This window comes from Pyrgilauda ruficollis, unplaced genomic scaffold (genome assembly GCF_017590135.1).
Source record: "Pyrgilauda ruficollis isolate IOZ18807 unplaced genomic scaffold, ASM1759013v1 scaffold17, whole genome shotgun sequence".
Taxonomy (NCBI): Eukaryota; Metazoa; Chordata; class Aves; order Passeriformes; family Passeridae; genus Pyrgilauda; species Pyrgilauda ruficollis.
In genome coordinates, this window is record NW_024515875.1 from 9,098,733 (window position 1) to 9,122,637 (window position 23,905).

Sequence of the window (23,905 nt, forward strand, 5' to 3'; positions counted from 1 at the left end):
CCCCACACCTGTATTTGTCCCCACAGGCAAGAGATTTACTCTGCTCCTCCTTCTAACTCTTGCCCCCTTCTACTTCTTCTAGAAGTCTCCTAGTGACAGAAACAGAAGGAACCCATCTGGCAAGGGGAGGCTTTGTGCAAGCACACCTTCCCAGCTTCATGCTAACCTGATGCTTCTGCAGTTCCTGAACGTATCTGGCCATCTCCTCCTCAGTCAAATCTTGATCAGGTCGGTGTCTCTGAGCAGGCACCTTCTCATTCCTCCCTGGAAGCAGAAATGGAGTTTAGTGTTTCATAAATAGGGGATGCAAATTTCAGATGCTGAACCATGAAGAACAAAGGGAGGCAGGTCAGCCACAGCACCCCTCAAGCTTAGGAAGCCTTTGCTGGAGGATGGTATGGGTTGGCTTCTTAGAAAGAGAACAGTCCTGTGGCTGCCTGGGACTTCACAACTTGGGTGTGCAGTTTGTCCCTGTCTCTCCCTTCCACGTGACTGATAATAAAGCCACATATAAGAGGCTGCATATTATTGAAAAGAAACACCTATAATTAGCTCAAACATCTTGGCCTCTTGTAGGGAATAAATGGAAGCTCAGTGCTACTTAAGTACAATAACTGATATCTAATGAAGAGGTAATTTTGCTCAATGAAGATGTAACTTGCTGATGCATTTGATCTGATTCTTCTGTTTCATTATTCCTCTAACAATAGCCTCTAACTGCTCTGCTGCTCTGACATGGGCAGAAAGTCAAGGAATCGTTATCCCATTGCATGCTTCTGTCATGGATGCAGGGAAGAAAGTAGGCAGCAAGAACAGGTGTTGCATAGCAACTTTGAAGGTTGTTTCTGGGGAGGCAACAAAAAGAGTCTCTCATTCTGTTGCTTAATCTATGACACCTACACACAGCTCCTCTGACAGTTCTATTAATACTACAGTTGTCTTTTCTCAGGTGAGTTCCTGCTGCTACAGCTAAGTTTGAGCTGAGGTGATCCTGAAGCCTCTGCTACAGAAGATCAGATAAACATGAAAAGCTCTGTACACACTGCTGCCCTTTCCCTCTCCTCCTACTCTGCCCAAGCTACTGACTATAGATCTGAAACAGTGTACTCCTGGCAGGTCCCACACAGCTCTCAAACAAAGCTCCTGCAAGGGCCTGGTTTCCAGGGAAGAAGGATATAAAAATGCAGGAAGGGCTGGCTTTCTAGGGAAGAAGGCCAGAGAAATGCAGCACTATGCTGGGAAGATGGATATGGCTCCTTGGGAAGGACCCATACATTTGCCAACACAGGGAAAAGGTGGCATTCCACTGGCCCTGAACTATGTGTGAGAAAGTTAAACAGAGAGCTGTTGTTCACAACTGCACCATGACCTCTCACAATTGTACCCTGGCTGTGCAAGTTTAAGGGCCTTCCAAAGGAGGAACAAACAACCCTCCCTTACTATAGCACCACCTCCCTTCATCAGCATTATTTTACAGTTTTTGTGGCAAGAAGCTAAAGTGCTTTCTTGGCATTGGATGAAGGTTCCTATATCCCCTCTTGATCGAGACAGGATCCCAGATCCTGTTTTACAAATTCCATAAACACAGATACAGTGAGGATATGGACACATACACAGGAAAGCTGACTTGCTCACACCTACAAGTACAGTCGCAGCAGTGACCTATTTGGTCTGCACCAGCTGGATACAGAGTAGCTCTAGTTTGGAAGATTTAGTGCTGAATTTTCATGACACCAAATCCAAACTACAAACCCCAGCATTGCCCCGAGCCCAGTTACACATTTTCTGACCTCTGCATCAGTACCAGCTTGGGTTTGACTAACACGGAACAAGTGAGGGTTATGCAGAAACCACCCACGGAGAAGCTGAGGAAAAGCTGGAGAGAGAAGAACCCTGGATAGCCGGTGCCTTTGGGAAGACACAGAGTGAGAATTCCTTTTGCCCAAACCCAAACACAGTAATTTTCTGGAGAGCATACAGACCCTCGCACGTCATTGCGGTGCACACCCAGTTCCCACAGGCACAGACGCAGCGGTTGCACTCCACCTGGGTCTCTGCTCCATCCTCATAGGTCTCATCTTCCAGGGCACACCCTGAAGAGGCACAAAACAAGGGCAGTGCTTGTGAGAGAGCGAGCAGGCTAAAGACAACATACTTTGGAGATGCCTTGAGAGAGAAGATGAGGTTTAAGGGGAAGCCTTCCTTCCCGCAACCACCAGAAGTTTCCTCACGACTAAAATATTCATGCTGAATTTGGCAAATGAAATCAGCCAAAATATAATTTGGGAAAATCAAACCCTTTATTTTTCTTCCTCAGAAGACCATATTTCTATTTCTCAATTCCAAATGAAATCTCAGTGTTGGATTTGTTTGAATTTCCTTATCTGTTACACAAAGAAAAAAACCCCTGAAATGAAAGCTTGGGTTATTCTGATCCAGGTGGGGAAAAGTTGGGGAAATGGTTTGGAAGGATAGTGAACTTTGAGATGCTCATCAGGGAGGCTCTTTGTGTGAAAGGCAGAGCATAGCAGGACTTTGGTCTGGTCTGACTTTCCTAAGTTATCCAGCCATGAACTCCTCACATGACTGACCTCTGCACTGTTAAATACATGCCTTGACCTTACAAGCATACCATACCCATTCAACCTACGTCCTTGCTTCCAAAATGCAAACCTTTCTTATCACAAGAGCTGCAGGAGCTCTGGAACAGTAAAAGCAGTACTTTCAACAATGCAGGGACAAAGGGTGCTGTTGAATGAGAGGCAGGCATATATTAAAATTATATCTGGCCGTGGAGTTACAGCACCCGATGTCTGGCCTGAAGCTGATCTCTTTTCTTTCCTCCCTTCCCACGATCCCTCTCGTTCCCCAAGATAAGTGAGGAGTTCCTACTTTTCTCTGGTGGGTTGAAGGATGGGCTGAGGCACTTGAGAAATTCATTGAAGCTGAGCTTCCAGTCAGCATTTTCATCTGACAGCTCGATGAGGGCATCTACGCAGAGTCCCCTGAAAGGAAATACAGAGGCTTTTTCTGCACAGGGCTGTGCTAGGCCAGTCCCTGCTCTACTGTCTTCAGAGTGCAGGTGAGTAAATACAGTAATAACTAGGGAGACTCCAAGATATCTGGCAGAAGTGGCTTCTCTAAGGAAACCTCATGGGATACAGAGAAAAGAAAAACAGTCACAAAATACTCTCCGTCTGGCAATGAGCTGGGCAGTGGGGGATATTCAGAACAGCAGGAATGGGACATCCACATTTGTTGACATCCACATGCTGTCACATAGGAACAGATGCAAGCACAGCATAAGCACAAGCAGCCTATTTTCACACAGTGGTAGACAAAGAAAGAGGGAAACCTCTCAAACTATAGGCTGCATATGAACAGTGTTTTTCCACCATCTTCCTTGCACTGGATGTAGCTATTAGGCAAAAGGTGAGGGTAGTTCCCAGGCAAGCTAATTTATTAGGAAATAGAAAGAAGATGACAAATCTTCTGTTACCCAACTCCTGTCTGGCTGCACAAGTGCTAAATTTAGGGCAAAAGAGGGTTGGAATACGTGCCTAACATGAAGGGTAGAGATAGGACTGCTCCTCTTGTGGTGTTCACACCTATTTAAGTTGGAAGCCACTTCATACAGTTAACTCTGCCAGTGCAAGCCCTAGCTGATATTTACCATGAGTGAATTTCCATATTCCATTCTACCACATTTGTCCCCCTGGCCCTCCCTCTGGCATCTTGTCCACTGCTCACCTGAGCAACTTGTTGGTCTCCTGGTCCATGTAGGTGGTGATGTTGATGGCAGTCTCATTCTGCTCCACAAACTTCAGGAATTCAGTGGAGTCCAAGCGAGAATCACCATCATCAAAGCTCTGTAGGGGAAGATAGGAAGATATGAAAGGCTCTCATTTATCAGTCCAAAGTACCCCTTCCTTCTTCCTCTTCCATATGCACATAGCATTTTGAAACTTTAGTGAGACAAGATCCATTATCACTGTTTTTCACAAAGAAAGAGGCTCAGAGAAAAGCAGCAACATATCCACATTAGCCTCAGAATAAGAGAGAAATGATCCTAGCCTTGCTCTCACAGATAAGCTACACTGCCTCTCATTCACCTCCTGCTGCTTGATTTATGGCTCTAACCCTATTTATTCTGTTTGTTTCAGCCAGCTCTTAGTTTTCTTATATACCTCCTGCCTTAAAGCAGACCAGCTGCATTCAAGGAGGTGTCAGCTTTCCAATATGTGTAAATTCAAAGCTGTGCCTGGACTCTGACAGTGACAAAAGGGAAAAATCACAGGAAGCAATTTTCTGCTGATACCAAGGTAAAAATTTAATGCAATAGCACAACACCTCACCATCAACTTCTTAAGGTCCTGACAAGACTCCTGGCACTGTAGAGCAGCGTTTTTAGCCCCAAAATCCTGGCTGTACTCCCAAAGAAATAATTGCATTTTGCTTTCCTGTTTGGAGATGTGACACCGCAGTGCTGGGCACTCAGCAGGAACTGCTGTGCCCCCTCAGAGACAGCTGCATTGCTGGGAGTGGAAAATTAATCCTGCACATGGACTGCTGCCACCTTATTTTTGCTGTGTGATTGGGGCAGGTTGCTGTGGCTCCTTGTGCAGTGCTCTCAGGAATGCTGGAATAGACACTGCCTGTTGTTACCTCTATGTGTTTCAGGAGAAACATCTAGGGCTCGGGAAATAATCCTGTGTAACTGCTCCACATGTCAACTTCCACTAGACTTTGAAGCTTCTTGTCCTGCTTTTTATTGTGAAAATGACTGCAGTTCTCTTAATAATCCAGACTGCTAAGTGAGTCTTCTTGCCTTTCAAAGTTACGGTCTATATTAAAGGCATTCCCACAGAGATTCTCCAAAATGGAGCAGCTTCATGCTACTGCTCTTGCTCCTCTTGAAATAATGTCCTTCAAGATCATGACCTGCCTGATGAACAAAGCACATCCCAGTGAGCCCCACAAGTCAGGCTTCCAGGAGGGAAATAGCTTAATGCCACATCTACAAACCTCCCCATCAAGGAGAAAAGGGAAAAGCTTTGTTTGAATTATGCCTCCAGTGTTTCCTACATGCAGGACAGGAATCAGGCCATTTGCAGGAATGCAGGGCATGAAGAGCCTGGCATGACAAAATTCCTCCAGTAATAGCAGACACTCGTTGCTGACAAAAATTTCTGTGTGTTTGAAACCATTTAGTTTGCTTTGCCTTGATTTGTCCCAAGTTGTTCCAAACTCTGAATTCTGCTTTAAAAATGTTTCAAAGCTGTAAGAATAAGGCAGTTGAAAAGGTGGATTACCACCTGATAGAGAATTACAGAATCATTAAGGTTGAAAAAGACCTCCAAGATCATTGAATCCAACCTCTGATTGAACACCACTTTATCAACTAAACCACAGCAGCAAGTGCCACATCCAGTTGTTTCTTGAACCCTTCCAGGGATGGTGACTCCACCACCTCCTTGGCAGCTACTCTATCACCAGCCTGTAGTTCTGCCTGGATTGTTGTGACCCAAATGCAGGACCCGACACTTGTCCTTACTGAACCTCACACTGTCGACCTTGGCCATGGAAATTCTCCCTTTGGTACATGCAGAAGTATTTCTTTTCCATAAGAACTCTCACCCAGTGGCTGGGATCAGTGCTCCAGAAAAAGTGGGACAGTAGAGAACGTGAGGCTGCCTGCCTCTGAGCTGCAGCCTCAGGATATCACCAGCACGCTGACAGGCGTGGGGACAGTGGGTGTGAACGGCTTGTGCGGTGACACTGGAACAAGCCTGTGGCTGGCTCATGCATTTCAGCAAAGTCCATGACCTGGGGAGACCCTGCAAAAGTGGCTGGGGACAGCACATTTGCAGGGAGAGGGACTGACACGGGACATTGCCACTTTTGGGCGCTGGCAGGCACTGACAGGAGCACCCAGGGCAGTGGATTTCCACAGAGCAGCATTAAAGGCTGCAAATGTGAGGATGCTCTGTGTAGAGAGGGGACCAGCTCCTCTGTCTCACCAGGGGCTGCCATTGCCATGGCAAATTTGCTTGCAGTGCTAACTCCTGTCAGGCACCATTAATCTCTGGCTGTCAACAGCTCATGATTTAAACGTTCTCCCCTCTTCCCCACCTGCTCCTCCAGCTCCATCCTGAATGCTTTAAAGTCTCTGTCAGGAGCCAGGCATGAGGGGGAGGGACACAGCAGTGCATGTGGCAGGAGCATGGGAGAAGCTTGGGATCTGCTGGTTACAGAAGGGGGTGCAGATGGGCTGAGGGACAGACTGACAGGGATTATTGCAAGGCCCAAGACTCAAGTGGCTCCTTTCACTCTGCAGAGTACTAGGGAACTGCCAGCTCTCAGCCACAACTGGGACATATTCCTTGAAGTCCCCAAGTGTCCCTTACACCCATCTCAGCATGGCCTTGGGACTACCTAGACCAAAAGATCAGCAGCCCCTGCCACAGCTTCCTGCATTTCCAGCACTTTCACCTCTTTTCCTCTGGCTTTTTGCCCCTGAGATTAGTGCTCTACTCTGCTACAGCCTCGTGTGGCTTTGCCCTCCTCCTTTTCCCCAGGGCAGGTCAGACACCAGGAGTCAGAGATGTTCCACATCTGGTTGTCACAAGCTGTGTCAGTGGCTGCTGCAGGCAGCCCATAACACATCAGGCTGTAGGACTTATCAGATCCCTCTGGTCCCCAGCTCGACAGGCACATCACGCACTGGAGCCTCTCAGCTGGGGGAACAGCAGCTGTTATGAAGTGACAAGGCAAGAAATGTTGTCTGGGCTTTGAGGCAGGTGCTGCTCTACTTGCCTTGAAATATTTGTCCAGGATTTCACTGTAGTTACTGCCCTTGGAGAACCACCCATCTGGGATAATCTCAGCTTCCAGCCACTGGATGACCCGGCGACGAAGCTCGTCCCTGTCCGACTGGTAGCAGACAACTGTGATGGGAGACAGTGCAGTAGAAGGAAAAACAAGAGTGAGAGAAGTCAAGCTGGCAGGGAGATCACAAAGAGAGGAAATAAAAGCCAGCTAGCTCGCCGTGATGGCAGCTTGCGCCCCTCGGTCCAGTCCTTGGAGTTACATCACTGCCATCATGTGCTGAATAGTGGATGGGCTGTTGGTGACACCATGTGGCACGGCTGGAAAACAACACTCCTGCCAAAGCTCTTCCTTCCCATTCCTGAAGCTTGTGGAAGAACAATCCGGAGCTGACTCATCTTGGTGTGAAGAGTCCCAGACTGAGGGAGAAGGTAACTGACAATGTCCCCAGGCTTCCTGACACTGCGCAGAATTGTCATTCAGCTGTCAACTTTAAAATACCAAAACCTCCATCCTCTGCAAGGGGGAAGACTAGACTGAGCAAGCCTTTCTACCACTCTGTCTCTAAGCCTTGAATTTTAGGGCCTATTATCTCAGGAAATACTGTTTCTTCAAAGCCCTGGTTTGTCCACTCTGACTGGAAATGAGAGGGGGTCAGGTTGGGCTTGTTCACTCACAGTGCTTGCCAGTGTCACAGGTTTCTCCAGGGCAATTATCACTTTGTGTGCTAGTACAAACCGTGCATTTAGAAACAAAACTGAAAGCCTAGCTGGGAATTGTCACACCTGCCCAGTAATCAGTGTGCATTCCTGTCACTTACACACACTAAGGATCTTCTGAATCCAGTGACTACTATCACAACCAGATGGAGATGAAAAAAATTCAGCTCTGTAGGGATTCTGCATATTTAATTTTGTACTTCTTTAAAACTGCTTTAGGATGGTGGACATGCTCTGACATGGTCCTTCCTCTTCAGTTTGTATGAGGCTTTGCTCTCATCTGTCCTAGGAAGTTAAAGTTGATGATTATACAGCTCCAGTACTTAGAGGTCATGAATAGGAAAAAGGCTCTCCTGATGACAAGCCATGGCCCTAAAATCCAGTGTTAAGTACACATGGCAATACATAAGGGGAGAAACCAAGCACAGGGAATCAAAGAGACTTATAACTTAGGTAATCATAGAATAATTTAGTTTAGAAGAGACTCAAGATCATCTTGTTGGCTGATGGTGTAGGCAGTTCAGCTGTACCTCCTCTCTGCCTCTGCACCCATTGGTTCATCACTCCTAAAGCAAAGTTTCCCTTTAAAAGAGTGCTCCATCCCTCAGTCTGAGTGATGAGCACAGTTTGAGTCCCTGGGGGCAAACTGGATTTCATTGCACCTTCTCTATGCTGAGCCCCTGAGACATTCCAGCACAGTGAAAAGCCCAGGAGATGTATGAGCTCTGAAAGGTTACCCAAGAGTAAAGAGCTGGGCAATCACATTTCAGCTGATTTATCAACTCAGACTCTTCTACAGCCCGTGCAGGATATGACTTTTACACAGAGCTCTGCACTCCCCCAGCACACCCTCTGCCCATGTCCCAGAGCATACAAATTCATACAGAGGCCTCAGCCAAACTGGAGACAGCTTCTTACCTGGACTTGCAGCTGGATTCTCAGACTTCTTCTCTGTTAATGGAAAGACAGAAGAGGACATTTCTGATGCAGTGTGAAGCAATAAAAATCTCTTCCCACCATGGGTAAAAGCAGAGGAACCTGGGAGTCTTTGGATATATGAGGGCCACATAAATGATTGAGGGGCTGGAATCTCCTGGACCATGAGGAGATACTAAGGAAATTTTAGACTGAAGAATTGAAGGCTCAGGGACAATCTCATCAATGTTGATAAATCTGATGGAAGGAAATGAAGACTGCACCAGACTTTCATCCATGGTATTCAGTGACAGGGCAAGAGACAGTGGGCACACATTTAAACACATGAAACTCTGTCTGAACACAAGAAAACCATGCAGCTGGTGTGTGTGTGTGTGTGTGTGTGTGTGTGAGTTAAACAGGCCCGCTGATGAGGCAAAATCCTTGCTCCTAAAGTTATTGAGGTTCCTTATGAACATGGATTATATATTATTGGTTTTAGGAGTTTATCCTCAGAGCATGACTTTTCCTCAGCAGTTAAACTGAGACACTTACCTGGCTGAATCCAAAAGCTTAGAGTGAGGCAGCAGGAGCTGCTCACTGAGTGCCACACTCCCAGAAGCCTAGGGAGCCAATAGTTCCAAGGTCCCCCCACAGCCAAGATGTCAGGGTTTTGAGTGCACTAATGAGGGCCTTAGTGACCCTGCTGGCCTCACCTAGAGCCTCCATCCAAACTCTCTAACCGTGAGCCATGAGGCTCCATTTAATATCTGATGCCTCAACTCCTAGTCCTTGCCTGTGATTATTGTGTTGTAGCCATGCCTGTCTCCAGCTCTGTTGCAACCACTCTCTCCCATAGACTGTTGATCCAGACCTGACCTGGTGACTGTGTTCCCATCTTGATCTCAGCCCTGCTTCAGACTGCATCACTATGAGCTCGTCTGGCTCTTGTCTGATTCTGGTTACCAGAATCACCAGCCCTGACTTCACAACTTGATTTCAGGCCTGCTTCATCACTGCCAGCTTGCCTGGTCATCTGGACTCTTGTTTGAATTGGCTACTGTTTTGAGGCTTGCCTTGTTTACCCCACTCAGCAACTGTGGGACAAGGTCTTGGCTGGTGAGGCCTCTGCCTCGCCTTGTTGTCATGCCATGCTTCCCTTCCAACTCTTTGGCCCTGAGAGTGTAGCCAGCCCTCCTTGCCAGGGTTACCTTTGCAGTGGCCATCGTAATCCACCTGGATCTTGGAGCCGGTGAGGCAGGCGTCACGGTGCAGCTCACAGTGGTTCAGGTACGTCTTGCCATTGCTCCCGCACACAGGCCTCTTGTGAGGTTTGCATTTCTGTGGGAGAGCCAGAGAACACAGCGTTTCACCTGCCTCCTTGGGACAGCTTGGTGAGTCCAACCATCAGCCCAGCTCAGGAGAAGTCCTTGGCATAGTCCCCTTAGCCTTGTGTTTGGAACAGGCTAACTCACCCATCATTACCCCAGAAAAACCCACACAGGGAAGTCTGTGGGTGTGAGTTCAAAGGCCTCACTTCATCCCAGTTTCCATCACCACCAGCATGACAGGAGTCTTTCTGAAAGCAGACCCCTGCAGAGAAATCAGTGCTCAGCATAAATATGGAGCATAATCCTGCAACTGCTGCTCCATGTGCCGTGGCCATGCCTGCCCAGAGGTTTCTGTGCCTCTGGTCTATGCACCTGCGCTTGCTTGGCTCCATTGCATCTCTCTGCAGACTCTGCTCCACCCTTCTGCAGCAAATGGCAGAATAAGCCATCAGCCATGAACAAAGAGCACAGCCTACAGCAAGAGAGAGTTCACCAGTGCCACTGTTCAGGCTAGGAGCTTCTCTCTTCTGTCCCTTTTGGTCTGGCCAAGCTTACCCAGAGTGACAGACTCTCTTCCTACTAACAGAGCATTTCTCTCCAGTGCCCAGGCTGGTCATGCCAAAGCTGCAAGCTGTGAGGGAAGGGGGAACAAAGAGCCACATGGCCATTCCCAGGAGCCAGGCAGAAATGTTTTGAAGGATGGAGCAGAGCACAGTAGGGAGACATTGCGTCCCTACAGCTGGGAAAGACTCTTCTAATCATCTCTGACTCCCTGCTGGATAAAGCTATTCATCCGTACAGCATTCTACCACAATTATTTCCATTTTACAAAAGCCGATTTTTAGTAGGGTGCTTGTAACCTCCTCAAACAAGGCGCCAGTGAGGGCAGGCTGTCTTGGAGGTCACAGACCACTCCCTAGAGTGCCCTTCAAAGCCAGCTGCACATCCATACCTCACTGGGCTTTCCCAACAAGAGTCTCCTGTGCATGTAAAGACCCTAGGCAGTCCTGCAAGCAGCACAGCTGTGAGTCCCAAACTATATCTACCCTACAGGACTCTTCCCCCACACAACACTGAAAACAGTCGTGCTGTTTGAAGAGCCACTGTGAATTTGCAGCTGCTTCAATACAGCCATAGCCTTATTCCATCACTGGGATCCTTCCAGTGACAGAAACCCATCTGGGGGGGTGATGGTGGTGACACCTGTCCCAGACCCAGAACCTGTGCTGCTCCCATACCTCAATGCAGAGGCAGGTTGGCTCTCCCTTCTCAGTCACTGCACACTCACGCCCAGCTCCACAGAAAACATTGGCACAGATCTTAGATTTGCTCCTTGGCTCTTCCTGCAAGATACAAAGTCGAAGACACAAAATACATCATTACCCAGAAGAGTAACAACACAGTTAAAAAAAAAAAATAGCACATTTAACTGGTATCAGGACCAAAAGGTACCACGGTGTTAAGGTGGGGGTGACAGAACAAGAGAGACATGACTTCAATAGATGGACAGCTCAGACAATAAGAAGCAGCAGACACAAGAACAAGGGCTACAGTCCCAAGAATACAGGGTTTTCTTCAGATCATTCTTGGAAAATCACCTGGGAGAAGTGGAGCAAACATGAGCAAGAGGAAGTCTAGCATGAATGGCAAGAATAATTTGCTCATGTCAAGGACTGCTGTCTTTAAAATTTCTTTTCACAGAGGGTAGGGAGCCAAAATGTCTTTGCTTGAGACACTTAGGAAGAAGGTGAACATACCCTAGAGAAAGGTACAATACAAACAGGCAGAAGAAATTGCCATCAGGCACCAGATAATGTCCTTGTCACAAAAAAAGTCATAAAACTACATGATCCATTATCTTGCTTTCACTAGTCAAGATCAAATACTTTAAAGGAAGAACACTGTCATGGATGAGATAATTATCCAGTAATCCTCCTATAATGGAAGTTCCTTCCTGGTTCCTCACAGCCTGCAGTTGACTTATGTCCTGCAGCACAATTTATGCACTTTACAGTTTTCTCCTAGCCAAAGTCATCACAAGTATTGTTGTTCACATAACTGTCAAATATTTTCTTTTTTTTTTTTTTCTTGGTGTCCCACAGCATTCCAAAACTGGCGACACCAAGCGTGGAATATTTCCATAGTTTTATCATGGTTTTGATACAACTACCACTTATTTTTATCCATTTAATGCCTTTTTTAATAGGCTTTTAAAAGAGAAGGTAGTTCCAGAGTTCAGATTTTGAAGAGCCTGGCTTAATTCCCTGCTTTGTCATTAATTTCCTTTGTGACTCTCATTTCATCTAACATTTTCCACCTGTATGTTGAGTACCTGGTTAATGCCAGCCAACTGGCTTCTGCAACAGTTTTGCAGCAGAAAGAAGATTGAGGAATGAAAAATGATCGTGAGATAAGTCAATCACATCTGCTGTGTTTCTTCCCTCTAATACAAAAATGTTTTTTCACCTTCTCATCAGAGTATTATTCTCATACTCTGCTCATTTGTGGCATCTTTGTGCCTCCATCACATACTATTGAAGACAGGTGATGAAAAAGGAACAGAATTTGTCAAAAGAGCAAGCATTATTGACAAATGCTGAACACATTTTTTCCTTCTGTTTCTTCTTTATTCTAGTTTTCTGTTTGCTTTGCTTTTAAACCACAATTTCACAGAGAGGTGCTGTCTTTACTGAACAGCCCACAGAGACTGTCAGATCATTTTCTGAATAACCTTGCCCTGGTCTTCAGAATGGTTCGTTTGCTGGCCTACTGCACAATTCATCAAACCCAAGAAGGTATTTTCAAAGCACTGCAGGAATCCCTCCAGGTTCACATAGCGACAGACATCTTTCGTATTCTCTGCAGGTGTTCCTATTTTGCTGCTTATTCTGTCAAATACAGTATTTGGAGATGCCAGTCTTAGCTGAGAAATGTATTCCATGTCCCAGGCTGTTCTCCCCATGAAGACAGCGTTACCCTCCTGCTGCCTTTTCATGTCCTTTCACATATTGTTTCTGAGCTACAAGTGACACCCTATCCCTTCTACTGCATCCACCTCTCTCTAGTCACCTTCCAGAGGAGAGCTGGGGTAAATGAACCAGACATTTCTGGAGTGGGATGGAACAATGGGAGTACTCCACTGCACAAGGCAACCTCATGCAACTCAGGGCAGGGAAGGAAGAGCAGCTCATTTTGCAAAATGCACAAAGAAAAAACCAAATTGTCCAAGGCTGGAGTCTGACTTTGGGCACTCACACACCTAAAATGTAATGTAGCTACCAAAGTGCTGATCCATTTTAGGGGTTTTGAACAACTTGTCAATCCCATCAAGCAGTCAAAGACAGAAAAAACCAGGTGGGCACAGCTTTGAATGGCCACTCAGTGAGGTCTGTAATCCAGGTGCCTGGCAATAGATGGCAGTGCCCTCTCCCTCTCCTATGGACAGGCAGGACTGCCAGCAGTCACCTCTCGTCCATGCCCACCAATGCCAAACCTGGCTTTAGGTTCCTGGCTTAGGGCACTTCTACAATGAAGCCGGCCTCAACAAGCATCCACAGTGCTCAGATTGCTGACTCCTCTCCCCAAGGAAGCTCACTTGGAAACCCAGTCTCCAATGTGGCCATCCACAGCTCCCTCCCTGGTAGTGCTAAAGCCCAGGAACTGTCCCACAGCTCTTCCTTCCATTGGAACCTGGGCTGGGGATGCTGACATCACCAGTAGCTTCTGAAGACACCCTGCACCTGCCAGGCTACAAGGCCACATTACTCTGATTTTTCTTATATAATCAAAGCAATACAATTTTCTGGTTGCTTCTTATTGCCTTAAGTTGCCCTAGGCTGGCAGGGTGTTGGGGCTGATTGCCACATTCCAGCACGGCTTTCTCCACCTCAGGATTCAGCCAGAGGAAGAAATGTAGCAAGCTGCTCTGCCTGCCTGCCCTCTCACTCTGGCACAGGGTTTCTCAAACCCAGCTGTGGCATACCACAGGGTGGGAACTCTTTCTAGCAGCTCCTGGCTGCCTTCTCAGCAAATGTGGGAGTCTCCTGTGCACAACTGAGAGTGTAACAGGGACAGAGGTGAATGACTGGATGAGTACAGAGAAGCTACCAGCCAAACTGGTTTCTTGTGACAGATACTCTGATCTTAGATGACTGGATGACTACAGTGGGGGTCTGTGAATGATACTTTATAATCTCCTGATTCTCTGGTGATCTCCCAGAAGCTACCAGCCAAACTGGTTTCTTGTGACAGATACTCTGATCTTACCTTGGACCTTGCCATGTTTGCTTTTTATAAAGCTTCACCTGCTGGAGTCACGTGAGTGAGGATGGCAGCTGTCACTTTAACATTAAATAGCCCATCCTTGCACCTGCCTTGTAAAATCTTGAAAATATAAACCGCAAATTTTTAAAATTTTACATTTTAAAAAAGGACTCCACAGTATTTCAACATCATTGCCCTTAAATTAATTAATATCAGGATTTGGGGGCTGGAATCACAGCTTTTACACTGCTACATCTCTGAGAGCTGCTGCTGCCTTTTCTGTCATCCTTTGCTTGGGAAGTGTCACCCATTCCAGTCCACAGCCCGCTCGGGCAGGCGGAAGGGAAAGGGCAGAGAGTTGTTATTAATTGCTGCACGGTGGCATTTCCACTGCAAGCCTTGGCAAGGCAGCTCCTCTCTTCTGCCTCGAGTGAGGTGCCCAAGCTCTCTCTCTGGGCAGTGCTTTACGTACTCCTCTGCTGCCCAGAGAGCAAGTGGGAAGGTGTAAAAGCAGCAAGGATGAAGCCAGGGCAGAAGTGCCTGTGCCTTTGGAATGTCTGCCACAGCACAGGGGCACTCTGACTCTTCACCCTGCAGGGGCACAACCTTCCCAGACATCTTCTCTGGCAAAGACCATGGAGAAAGCTGTTCTCAACAGCTCAAGAGCCAGAAGTTCAGGACAGCTGGGTAGCATCATGTATGAATAGCCCAGTTTGTCTACTGAATGGGGATGGGAATGCACAATGCTTTTGGAGGGCTGGGAAGTGTAACTCCGTGGATGAAGGTTCTTGCATGTTAACAGACAAACATTAAGCAGAAGACCTGAGCTGACAGTGCAGAGAGTCACATGCAATGCCTCTGCCTCAGCTGTTGTCTCCTGAGGAGAAGGGAGGAAAAATACATTTCCAAGGCGCCCGAAGGCAAGAAAGCCAGAGGCAATGCCAGTGGTGAAGGATCACCATGGCAACCAGCAATGCAGGGCCTCAAGGTGGAGAGCTAAAATTAGGAAATTAGGCAGTGGAAAGGGCTGTTTCTCATCTCTGGCAGCATCAGGTGCTGAGAAGTTGGACCCCCAACACAGAGTGAGCACAGACATCTGGAGCATTTCTGAATCCCTGCCTGTACCCAGATGTCCAGGACCAAGTGTGACTTGACACACCAACACAGTGCCAGGTCTGCACGGGATCCCAAGGTCCTGCAAGGTGCTGTGCCTGCTCTGCACTGGTGGGACTGCATGGAAACAGTGCAGTGTCTGCAGTGAGACACGAGTGATTGTACACATGACAGAAAAGAGGTATCGTGGCTCCTTGCCTTTGCAAGGGAACTGCCCACTGCAGCTCTCCCTTGGCTGCCTCCTGCCCTGGCCTCTGTTGAGCCATGACTGTCTGGTATCCCTTGGCGGGAACTGGGACTTTCCCAACCAGCCTGTGAAAGCCGAAACCATGAACAATTCAAGGACAAAACATCTCTGTAAGGAAGAACAAGCTTCCACCTGCAGAGAAGAGCTGTGCATGCAGCTCCATGTCCACAGTGCCCTACTGCCATTACACAGATTCTGGAAAACAAGCAGAAAGATAAGATGGGGAGTTAATATGCTTCACAACAACCCCTCATACTGCCTTGTTTTCTGCATATCTTTCCAGACAAAATCTCCTCTTTGAGACCTCAAAAGTCTTTTTCCCAGCAGCCCATACTGCATTGAAGAAATACTACCTACTGTCCTGCTCCTATTGATACAACTAACAACCTTTTTTGGTATCAACAGTGAGGGCAGGTCTTTTCTTCTTTTGGCATCACTTTCTGGAAATCCATAATCCATTACTTGACCCTCACATAATGCTCTGTGCTGTTTGCTGATTGTAAAATCAAGTTTTTGTGGTTTTGCCTTGCGTGATGTGCAAGGAAATCAAAGTGCTGTAAAGCTGGAGCACTGAAAGCTCCTGTGGGAGGCAATCCCATGTATTATACAAACTTGAGTATTACACAGATAAGGCAAAACTAAAGGGCACCAAAATGATGTCTGGGATTGCAAGACATGCCCAGATTCTCATGCCTCAGGGAAGGCAGCAGCAAAAGCTGGATGCAAGTTTTCAGATATAATCAATAAACAAATATAAACAATTCAGAGTAGACTCCCCTCCATGCAGCAGAGAGAAATAAGCTGTGCAGCTATGTATTTCTGCCAGTCCCCCCTACATCTTCACATCCACATCCCTTTTGCCTGTTCCCTGCCACAACTAACATGGGAGTAGGGATGTAAGGGATCTCTGAACCTGCCAAGGTGCTACCCATAAACTGCATACCTGCACAATTTCTAAACCAACTCAACATCCAGCCATGAAATCTAGCACCTTGTCTAGCTGTTGTCTTGGCAATATTTGCTTCTGAATGCAGAAAGATTTGGAAACACAAGGCAGTAGGTTAATGATGCAGAAAGCTGAGATAAACTGTGTCTCCTAACTCCCAAACTTCCCTCCTCTCCTGTTGTGGAGCTGGGAGGGAGAAGCACTACAGTATGCTGCAACATTCAAAAAGAGAGGGCTGGGCAGCACAGCAGCTCAGGCGGGAGCCAGGAAGATTTAGCAATTCCTGTACAGTGATGGCATTGAGAAAGCATTTGGCTCGTGCATTCCATCCCATTGCCCAAATGTTTCTCCAGCTCTTTCGGCAGCAGCGTCCTGCTGCAGAGGTCCAGGGAGACCAGATCCCATGTTCACTGGAGGGCACAAAGGGGCAGCCAGATTGTCACCTCTGCTCATTCGTGCAGCTGGCTCTGGTAGCATGTTTGTCCCATTGTTCTGGTTTGCAACTAACAAGCAAAGCACTTCTTCCTCCCTGTAAACCTGACCCAATTCCTGTGGCAGCTCCCTGGATCCATTAGCACTCTGGTGTGATGGGGCGGAAATTTGGCAGCAGCATAAACTGAGAAGATTAGCGTGAAACAAGCAGGCACCCCTAACACTGTGTTTGCCATAAATAGATAGGTAAGCTGACCATTACAGTTTTCCTTCCTTTGGGCTACTGCCTCAGGCTGGAAGAAAATGCACACAAATTATCTTAAATTCTTACTTGGAAGGCCTGAGTTTCATTTAGCAAAAAGAAAATGGTGATAAGCCCAGCAAATAGGGATTGAATCATTCCATTCCCACTTCAGCTCTCCAAAAAAACCAGACATCATCAGGACAATCTCAGAACATCATCACTACTGGGATGGTACAGGAGGCTGTGGAATAACACATACTCTACTCTGGAAGGAAACCTCCTGCCAGAGGTTGCTGTACACACTGGTGCAGGGTCATCTCTTGAACGCTTCTTTTGGTCTGGTGTCATCTGGACTCAAAGTGGCACCCTCTGGAGCTCCTCCCTCCCCTGCTGCAGGAGCTTCCCACCTGTCTCTGGAAGGCACATGGTACATGTCCTGCTGCTCACACCAGCGAAGGTGTTGCTAGGCAGCTGGAAAAGCTCAAAACCAGGCTATCCCTGAGCTAGTTAGTTAAAAAATAAGAGATATTTGACAAGCAAAGTCTGGACCAGGACTAGATTCCTCAAGGGACTGTGACCAGCTGCATTTGACAATGTTCCCAATGCTAACAATATCCTATTTGAAGGGTGTCAGTATGGGGTCTGTGCTGGATGCAGAGGGGTCCAGTGCCATTTAAACTGCAGGATTCCCCCTCCCCCAATTCCTAAAGCCATCCTGCAAGCGGCAGAACTAATGAAGGCCAGTTTCCAACAGCTCTCTCTGCACGGCCTGTCTGTCAGCCAGTTACAGGGCAGCTCATGGACTCCTTCCTCAGGGGAGGTCTTCACAGGCCCCTCTCATTAAGGCAGTCACCTAGAGTCACAAAACCAGCTGGATCCCATTATCTTGGAGGCCTCCACGGCTTTATCAGCTGTGCCGGAAACAGGCCCATAGATTCAAGGCTTGCTGGAGGCCAGAGACAGGCAGGCAGGCACAGACAGCCTGCTGACATTGCTTTGCTTCCTTAGGGAACCAGGCAGTAATTCCTTTGCAGAGCCCCACACAACACTTCTCTGGCTCAGCCTCTCCTCTTGACAGACTCAACGTCACTGCTACTTGCAGTCCTGAGAACAGATCCTCACTCCAGGCCCCATGAATGCAGACCCTCTGCTGTCTCCCTGCCACTGACCCTTGTGCTTCCCCTACAGCATTTTCTTTGTGTTGGAGGACAGACCCCATCTCACTTCTTCCATCACTAGGGTATCTCAGCCAGCTTCAATCAAGGGCTGTGAACAGCGATCTGGACACAATGTCAGGAGCTATTGCACTCCCTGTGGTATGCTTGCCATGGAGGACAGCATGTGCCCCAATCCACCAATCCACACACCTAGACATCAGCCAACCCCTCTTTCCAATACTTTGCTCCTATCTCTTTCTATTCTCAGCTGACATCTAGGACTGGCTCTCTTAAAGCATCACACCAAGTGCAATCCCTTAAAGGCTTTTGAATGCTTGTGAGATGAATATTTAATGGCAGCTGACTTTGCTAGTGGGAAACAAGCCAGACCATACATCTCTGCACATGCTGGGAATCAGGGCGTGTTCCCAGAAAATCTGGATGCAGAGGAAAGAAAGCAATAGAGGAAAGGAACTGCAACTCCCAGAGCTCAGAGGAGGCTCCCTCTCTGCAAACTCACATCTCACCCATTTGTGCAAGACCCTCCCTGACTTGCTGGCTGCTCAGTCCAGGATCCATGGATCAGACGTTGCCATCATATGAGCATTGAGCAGGAGAGTGGCTGAGGCTCTGACTGACCTCTGTGATATGGGGGCCCATCAGGTCAGTGACCTCTACATGAGGCCATGGAAAAACAACATGCCTTGTGAAAACCTGCTTGTAGGAATTCATCCATGACTCTGTCAGGGAAATTGAGATGAAGATGTCTGATGCTTATACTGCTACTAAAAAAGACTGCCTGGGCAGCATTGCCTTGCAGACATTGGTAGGATGGATACAGAGCTCTACATCCCACTGACTCCTGTGGAGACATGGCCTGGACCGCTGGCAGGAACAGCAGCCCTCACATACCAGCCATGGCTTTCTCATGTCACACAGAGAGCAGGCAGAAGCTGGTGCCTGCACAGAAAGGGAAGCAAGAATTGGGAAGAAGGAAGGTTTTCTCCCCACAACCTAATCAAGAGCAAAAAGGCATCAGCCAAACAGCTGATGTCTCTTACAGCGTGATGCTGCTAAAACAGTTCCAGAGACAAGCACACCTCTCGGGGACTCCGCTGCACAAGGACTGTTTTCCCTTTTAAGCTGCAAGAAATGTCTGTTCTCTGGCCCCCACAACCTCATATTTTCCACCACAAGGCAATGACCAGTGAGGCCCCATTAGGGGAACAATGACACAAGAGTCTGGGGAAGAGGAAATCTCTTTTGCAAACAAGTCTGGAAAATGGCTGCTAGAAGGAAGGGAGCTTGCATCTGGCAGCACTCTCACTCCTGCAGCCTCACTCTGCTGCTCAGGCAAAAACACTCTTTATACTCGCAGCTTCCAAAGTGTCATGGCCCAAAGCTGCACTTCTCTCAGCACTATTCTCTCCACCTATCCCTACAGCACCTCTGGAAGAAGGAGTTTGATTCCCTTCTGCTGCATCATGTGGTGAAATTGCCAGCTTTTCCACAACCACTGGGATCTTTCTTGCTAGTGCTGGCTCCCAGCAAGGCATGGAGGCAGGAGTTCAGAGTGTGACTGATTTGTGCATACCAAACCAGCCGAGGAGGCTTCAGCTGCAAGCGGGGCAGAATCAAGTCCCACAGAGGAGAGGACATGATGCTCTACTGCACATGGTTTTTAGAGGGAGGAATAAAGTTAATCACTTTGTATTTGGATAGAAAAATAAGCATCTTGGTGCACATGAAAGGTCCTAAATTAAGTTAGTCCCACAAGGCCTTAGGGATGAGATTGGTGTCATCCTCTCATGTGACAAGACTGGAAAGAAAAGGCCCAAGGTGCAAGACTTGCTCAAGGATGACCAGAAGACAGCAGCTCAGCTCCTTCTGCTCTCTGATCTGGAGCCAGGACCACTTCACTGAGTTATGCACGAGTCATACTCCTCACTGGGGCATGATTCTTCTTCCCATATCCTGAGTGCCCTGGGTCAGGCTCTATTTTGCCATGGCTGAGCTCCTAGGAATCACAATTCTCCATCGTATTTTGTTTAAAACAAAAATAAGAACAAGACCAGCATTGACTTCTGAATTCCAACAGAAGGGTCATGTTCTGTATGTCACAGCACTTAAGAGTCATCAGAGGAAGCCTCTGACAACAGGAGGATGAAGGAGAAAGATGAGGAGTTCACCCTCAGAGCCTCCACACCAGAAGCTATGCACCACAAACTTTTGCTAGCAACTAAACATAGGTGTCATCACCTCTCTCTCTGTAAGCACATCCAGGCTCAACTGTAAAAGGGAGGTTTCTCTGTCAGATGGCATTTCCCCAAAGGTATATGCTCCTTCCTTCATCTGCCCCATTCTGAGGTGCTCTCACACAGCTGCCTGCTCCCACACCCATTACCCAATCTGAGGCAATCTGTGCCATATACAACCTCAAATGTTCCCTTTTCAACCCCTAAATCTGTGTTGACCCACAACTCATTCTGTGTCATGGCAGCCCCTCTTTTTTCATCCTTCATTCCCCTAATTTCCCACACTCTGAAGTCCTGCAGATTTTACTGGTCCTGCCAGTAAGTGTTGTTGCCTCTTTTTTCTGACCAGGGATGATTTATTTCTGAATGGAATCCAAATCTGGCACATTTCTCAGCCATCACCTGGCTCCAACAGAGAGAAGGAAAGAGTGAGCTAAGCAGTGGGAAGCAAGTTTGAATTTACAGCCCTATGGCATATCAACACCCCTTCCAGTAAGTGGATACACAGGAGGAATGTAGATTGCAGGAAATGCTGAGGTTTACCAGCAGCCTCCAGCTTCTTGTGCAAGAGTCCTTAGTGGTTTTGTTCCCTTTACTGGGATGGGAATCCAACTGCAATGGATTTGATGATCCCTTTTCGCAGCTCTGTCCCTTAGTCCTTCTTTACTCTCCTTCTACCACAGCACATTGCAAAAAAAGCAATGGAAATCACTTTGTGACTGGGGGAAACACTGAGTCAGCCTCAGTGTGGGAGAGTAAGAACAGAGCTGGACATAAGCCAGTTCTGTACTTCCCATTTTCTAGCATTGCTGAAGGAGTTGCTCAGCTCCTTGTTAATGCAGAGCAGTTTCGGGTCTGCTCTACCCAATGGCTCTGCTGAAGGCAGCTCTGGAAGAGTGAATCCCCAGGGGACAGTGCTCTGTCACAGTCATTTCTCTCCTTTGAAGATTTTCTACTTCATGCAGTCATGAAATCCCCTTTACACAGTGAGAACAGTGAGAAAGGCTCAGAAAGCCCCTCATTATCAGGCATTATTTTGTGTAGACAACTTTTCTTGGTCTGTGGTATTGAGGGAGCATCCATCCCCTTCCTGAAATCATATAGCTGGGAATAGTTATCAGACTAACAGGAACACCTGAAAATAGATGTAAAGTGAATGTGGAAGAGAGCAAAACTTTGGTAAGGCTGTGGAAGTAACCTGGAGTCTCCTCATCAGTGGTACATCTGCCAAAAAGGCATGGCTCCATCCCAGGTTAAACTGTGTCCCTGTAGCCAGAGGGAGCTGAAGGCAAGTCTGCCAAAGCTCCACCATACTGCAGCCTGCAAAATGCAAACTAGGATTTCAGGAGATGACCTGACAACTGGCAGGTGTGTGCACCTACTGATTAGTATTAGGAAGAGGAGAGAAAAAACTGCTGCAAAAACTAAGTGAAAATCCTTGCTGAAACTGGGACATTGGGAAGGCTGCAGAGGTACACAGGGAGAGAGATGTGTATGTGTTCACTCCCAGAAACATCACAGCAGCAACAAGCAAATCCTATTAAGCTGCAAGGGCAGTCACCCCACAGCCCCACAATGAGATCAGGGAGTAGCAATGTCGGGCCATGTGGGACCCAGCACAAGGGGAACTGTGACCCAAGTTATCATCAGCACGTTCTTTTCAACTCCTGCTGTCCCTATTATCCCTCAGAAAGCCTCCAGTCAAGTCACCAGCACCTGAAACCATCCCTGTGAAGTGCTCACACCATTTCATGCCTATCCTCAAGAGACTTCTGTGGTAGGGAATGCTCTGTTAAGTCTCTGACTTACACTTAATGACTGACCTCTTCACTGAGACAGCCAAGAGGAAGCTCTGATAAGGCAAGAAGGCCATGAGAAAACTGGCAGCATCACTATGAAATAGGCTACAAAATAGAGTCACTATGGAAACTGCCACAGTTGGAAAGACAGAAAAAAACTCACTAAAGTCTGAGGGTTTCCAGCCTTTGCATGGATGCCCCAAGGATGGGTGTCTCTCCAGACTATCAGCACCACAGCCAAGTGGCCCCTTTGCCCCTGCACTGCTCCTTGCAGCTTCTGCTGGACCCAATGTCACTCAAGAAGATTGGTCAAACACAGAGGCTTTTTCTTAGGCAAGCTGCTTGTCCTTACACTGGTGTGTCCTCGTGGGTCCCCCACCTCATTTCTGATTTAACACAGCCAAAACAGAAGGGGAACAAGAGATAATTATGTTTTGTGGACTATCAGTGAGGAAGCTGGATGATATTTCCCCCAACACACCCCCTGACCTGTTAGCTTACGATGTGTTGCTTGGAAGATACACCTGTCACAACCACGATCCCCCTCCCAGCAGAGGAGCAGTATATAAAATGAAGGGGAAAATGAAGCAAACAACCTCTGCTGTGCTCATTAGAAATGGCACACCCCGTACCCACATGAGTAGTCTCAGAGAACCAGACTCAGTCACCACCACTTCTGCCAGAGCAGAGCTCCCCTTATGTCCCCGTGGCTGACAGCACAGATTTGGCAGCTTTTGCAGCCCAAAGGCAATTCTGTGATGAAGAAACAAGAGAAGTGACCATTGATTTCCTATAACTCCTAAATAAGGCTGGGTAACATTTTTCAGACAGAGACCTAATTCACTAGGAAATGCAATTTGAGGTAGACCAAAACTATTTGGAAATTTGTGCCTAGTTCAACAGGGAACAGCTTTGATTCCAAAATGATTTCTAAGATGAACTCTTTTCCCTCTCTTACTTTTAAATATATTTCATAAGGTTATGTATGCAAGCTTAAAGGTCAAAGAAAGCAAAATAAAAGCATGTTTTGGTAAGCTTAGCAACTTTGTTTGCCCAGCTATTTTTTTCTGCTGGAAATAAAACATGAATTTCAACTGACCTAAAATGCAATTTTTGAGTTGACTCTCTGATTCATCTAGGAAATTAAAAAAACAAAACCAATAAGTTATTCCAATGGCTTTATTCCTATAACATTGTTATTTGGTGTCTAAAGCAACCTATTCTTCTAATTCTTTCATCTCCTTCCATCTGGCTCTTTGTGACTGTGTCTGGAAATAACGAAGAACTGTTGCAGACATCGCTCTCCCCCTCTCTCTGCAACCATGGAATTTTTTCCTGTCTAGTTGGGAAGACTTTGGATGCTGACTCCCATGGCTCGACTTTCAAAAACAAACAAACAGAAAAATAAAGCCACGTCTCCATTTGGAGGTTATGAGAACCCAGAGAGATGCTGCTTCAGGGAAGGCATCCCCTCCTCTGAGCCACTCCAGCAAAGCAGTGATTTAATGAAGCAGCTCCCGGTCCAAACTATACCAAGGTGCAAACCCTGTTGCTGTTCTGCTCTGCTCTCAAATACTTGGTCCTGCTCCATTGCTTCTCATCCTTCAGACCCCTGTGCCTGCCTCCTGAGACACACAGTGAGTGCTGCAGCTGTCA

The 23,905-nt window shown here is 47.2% G+C and overlaps 1 protein-coding gene across 1 annotated transcript in view; it reads right to left on the reverse strand.

Moving 5' to 3' along the window:
* Positions 1 to 23,905, reverse strand: part of FSTL1 (follistatin like 1) — a 52,359-nt gene that overhangs the window by 3,330 nt on the left and 25,124 nt on the right. The window contains exons 3-10 of the mRNA XM_041463982.1: positions 11,032 to 11,136; positions 9,674 to 9,803; positions 8,466 to 8,498; positions 6,817 to 6,947; positions 3,751 to 3,869; positions 2,893 to 3,005; positions 1,983 to 2,093; positions 167 to 264 (exon numbers count right to left, since the gene is read on the reverse strand). Of these exons, the coding sequence (XP_041319916.1) occupies positions 167 to 264; positions 1,983 to 2,093; positions 2,893 to 3,005; positions 3,751 to 3,869; positions 6,817 to 6,947; positions 8,466 to 8,498; positions 9,674 to 9,803; positions 11,032 to 11,136 (840 nt within the window). The remainder of the gene's footprint in view (positions 1 to 166; positions 265 to 1,982; positions 2,094 to 2,892; positions 3,006 to 3,750; positions 3,870 to 6,816; positions 6,948 to 8,465; positions 8,499 to 9,673; positions 9,804 to 11,031; positions 11,137 to 23,905) is intronic.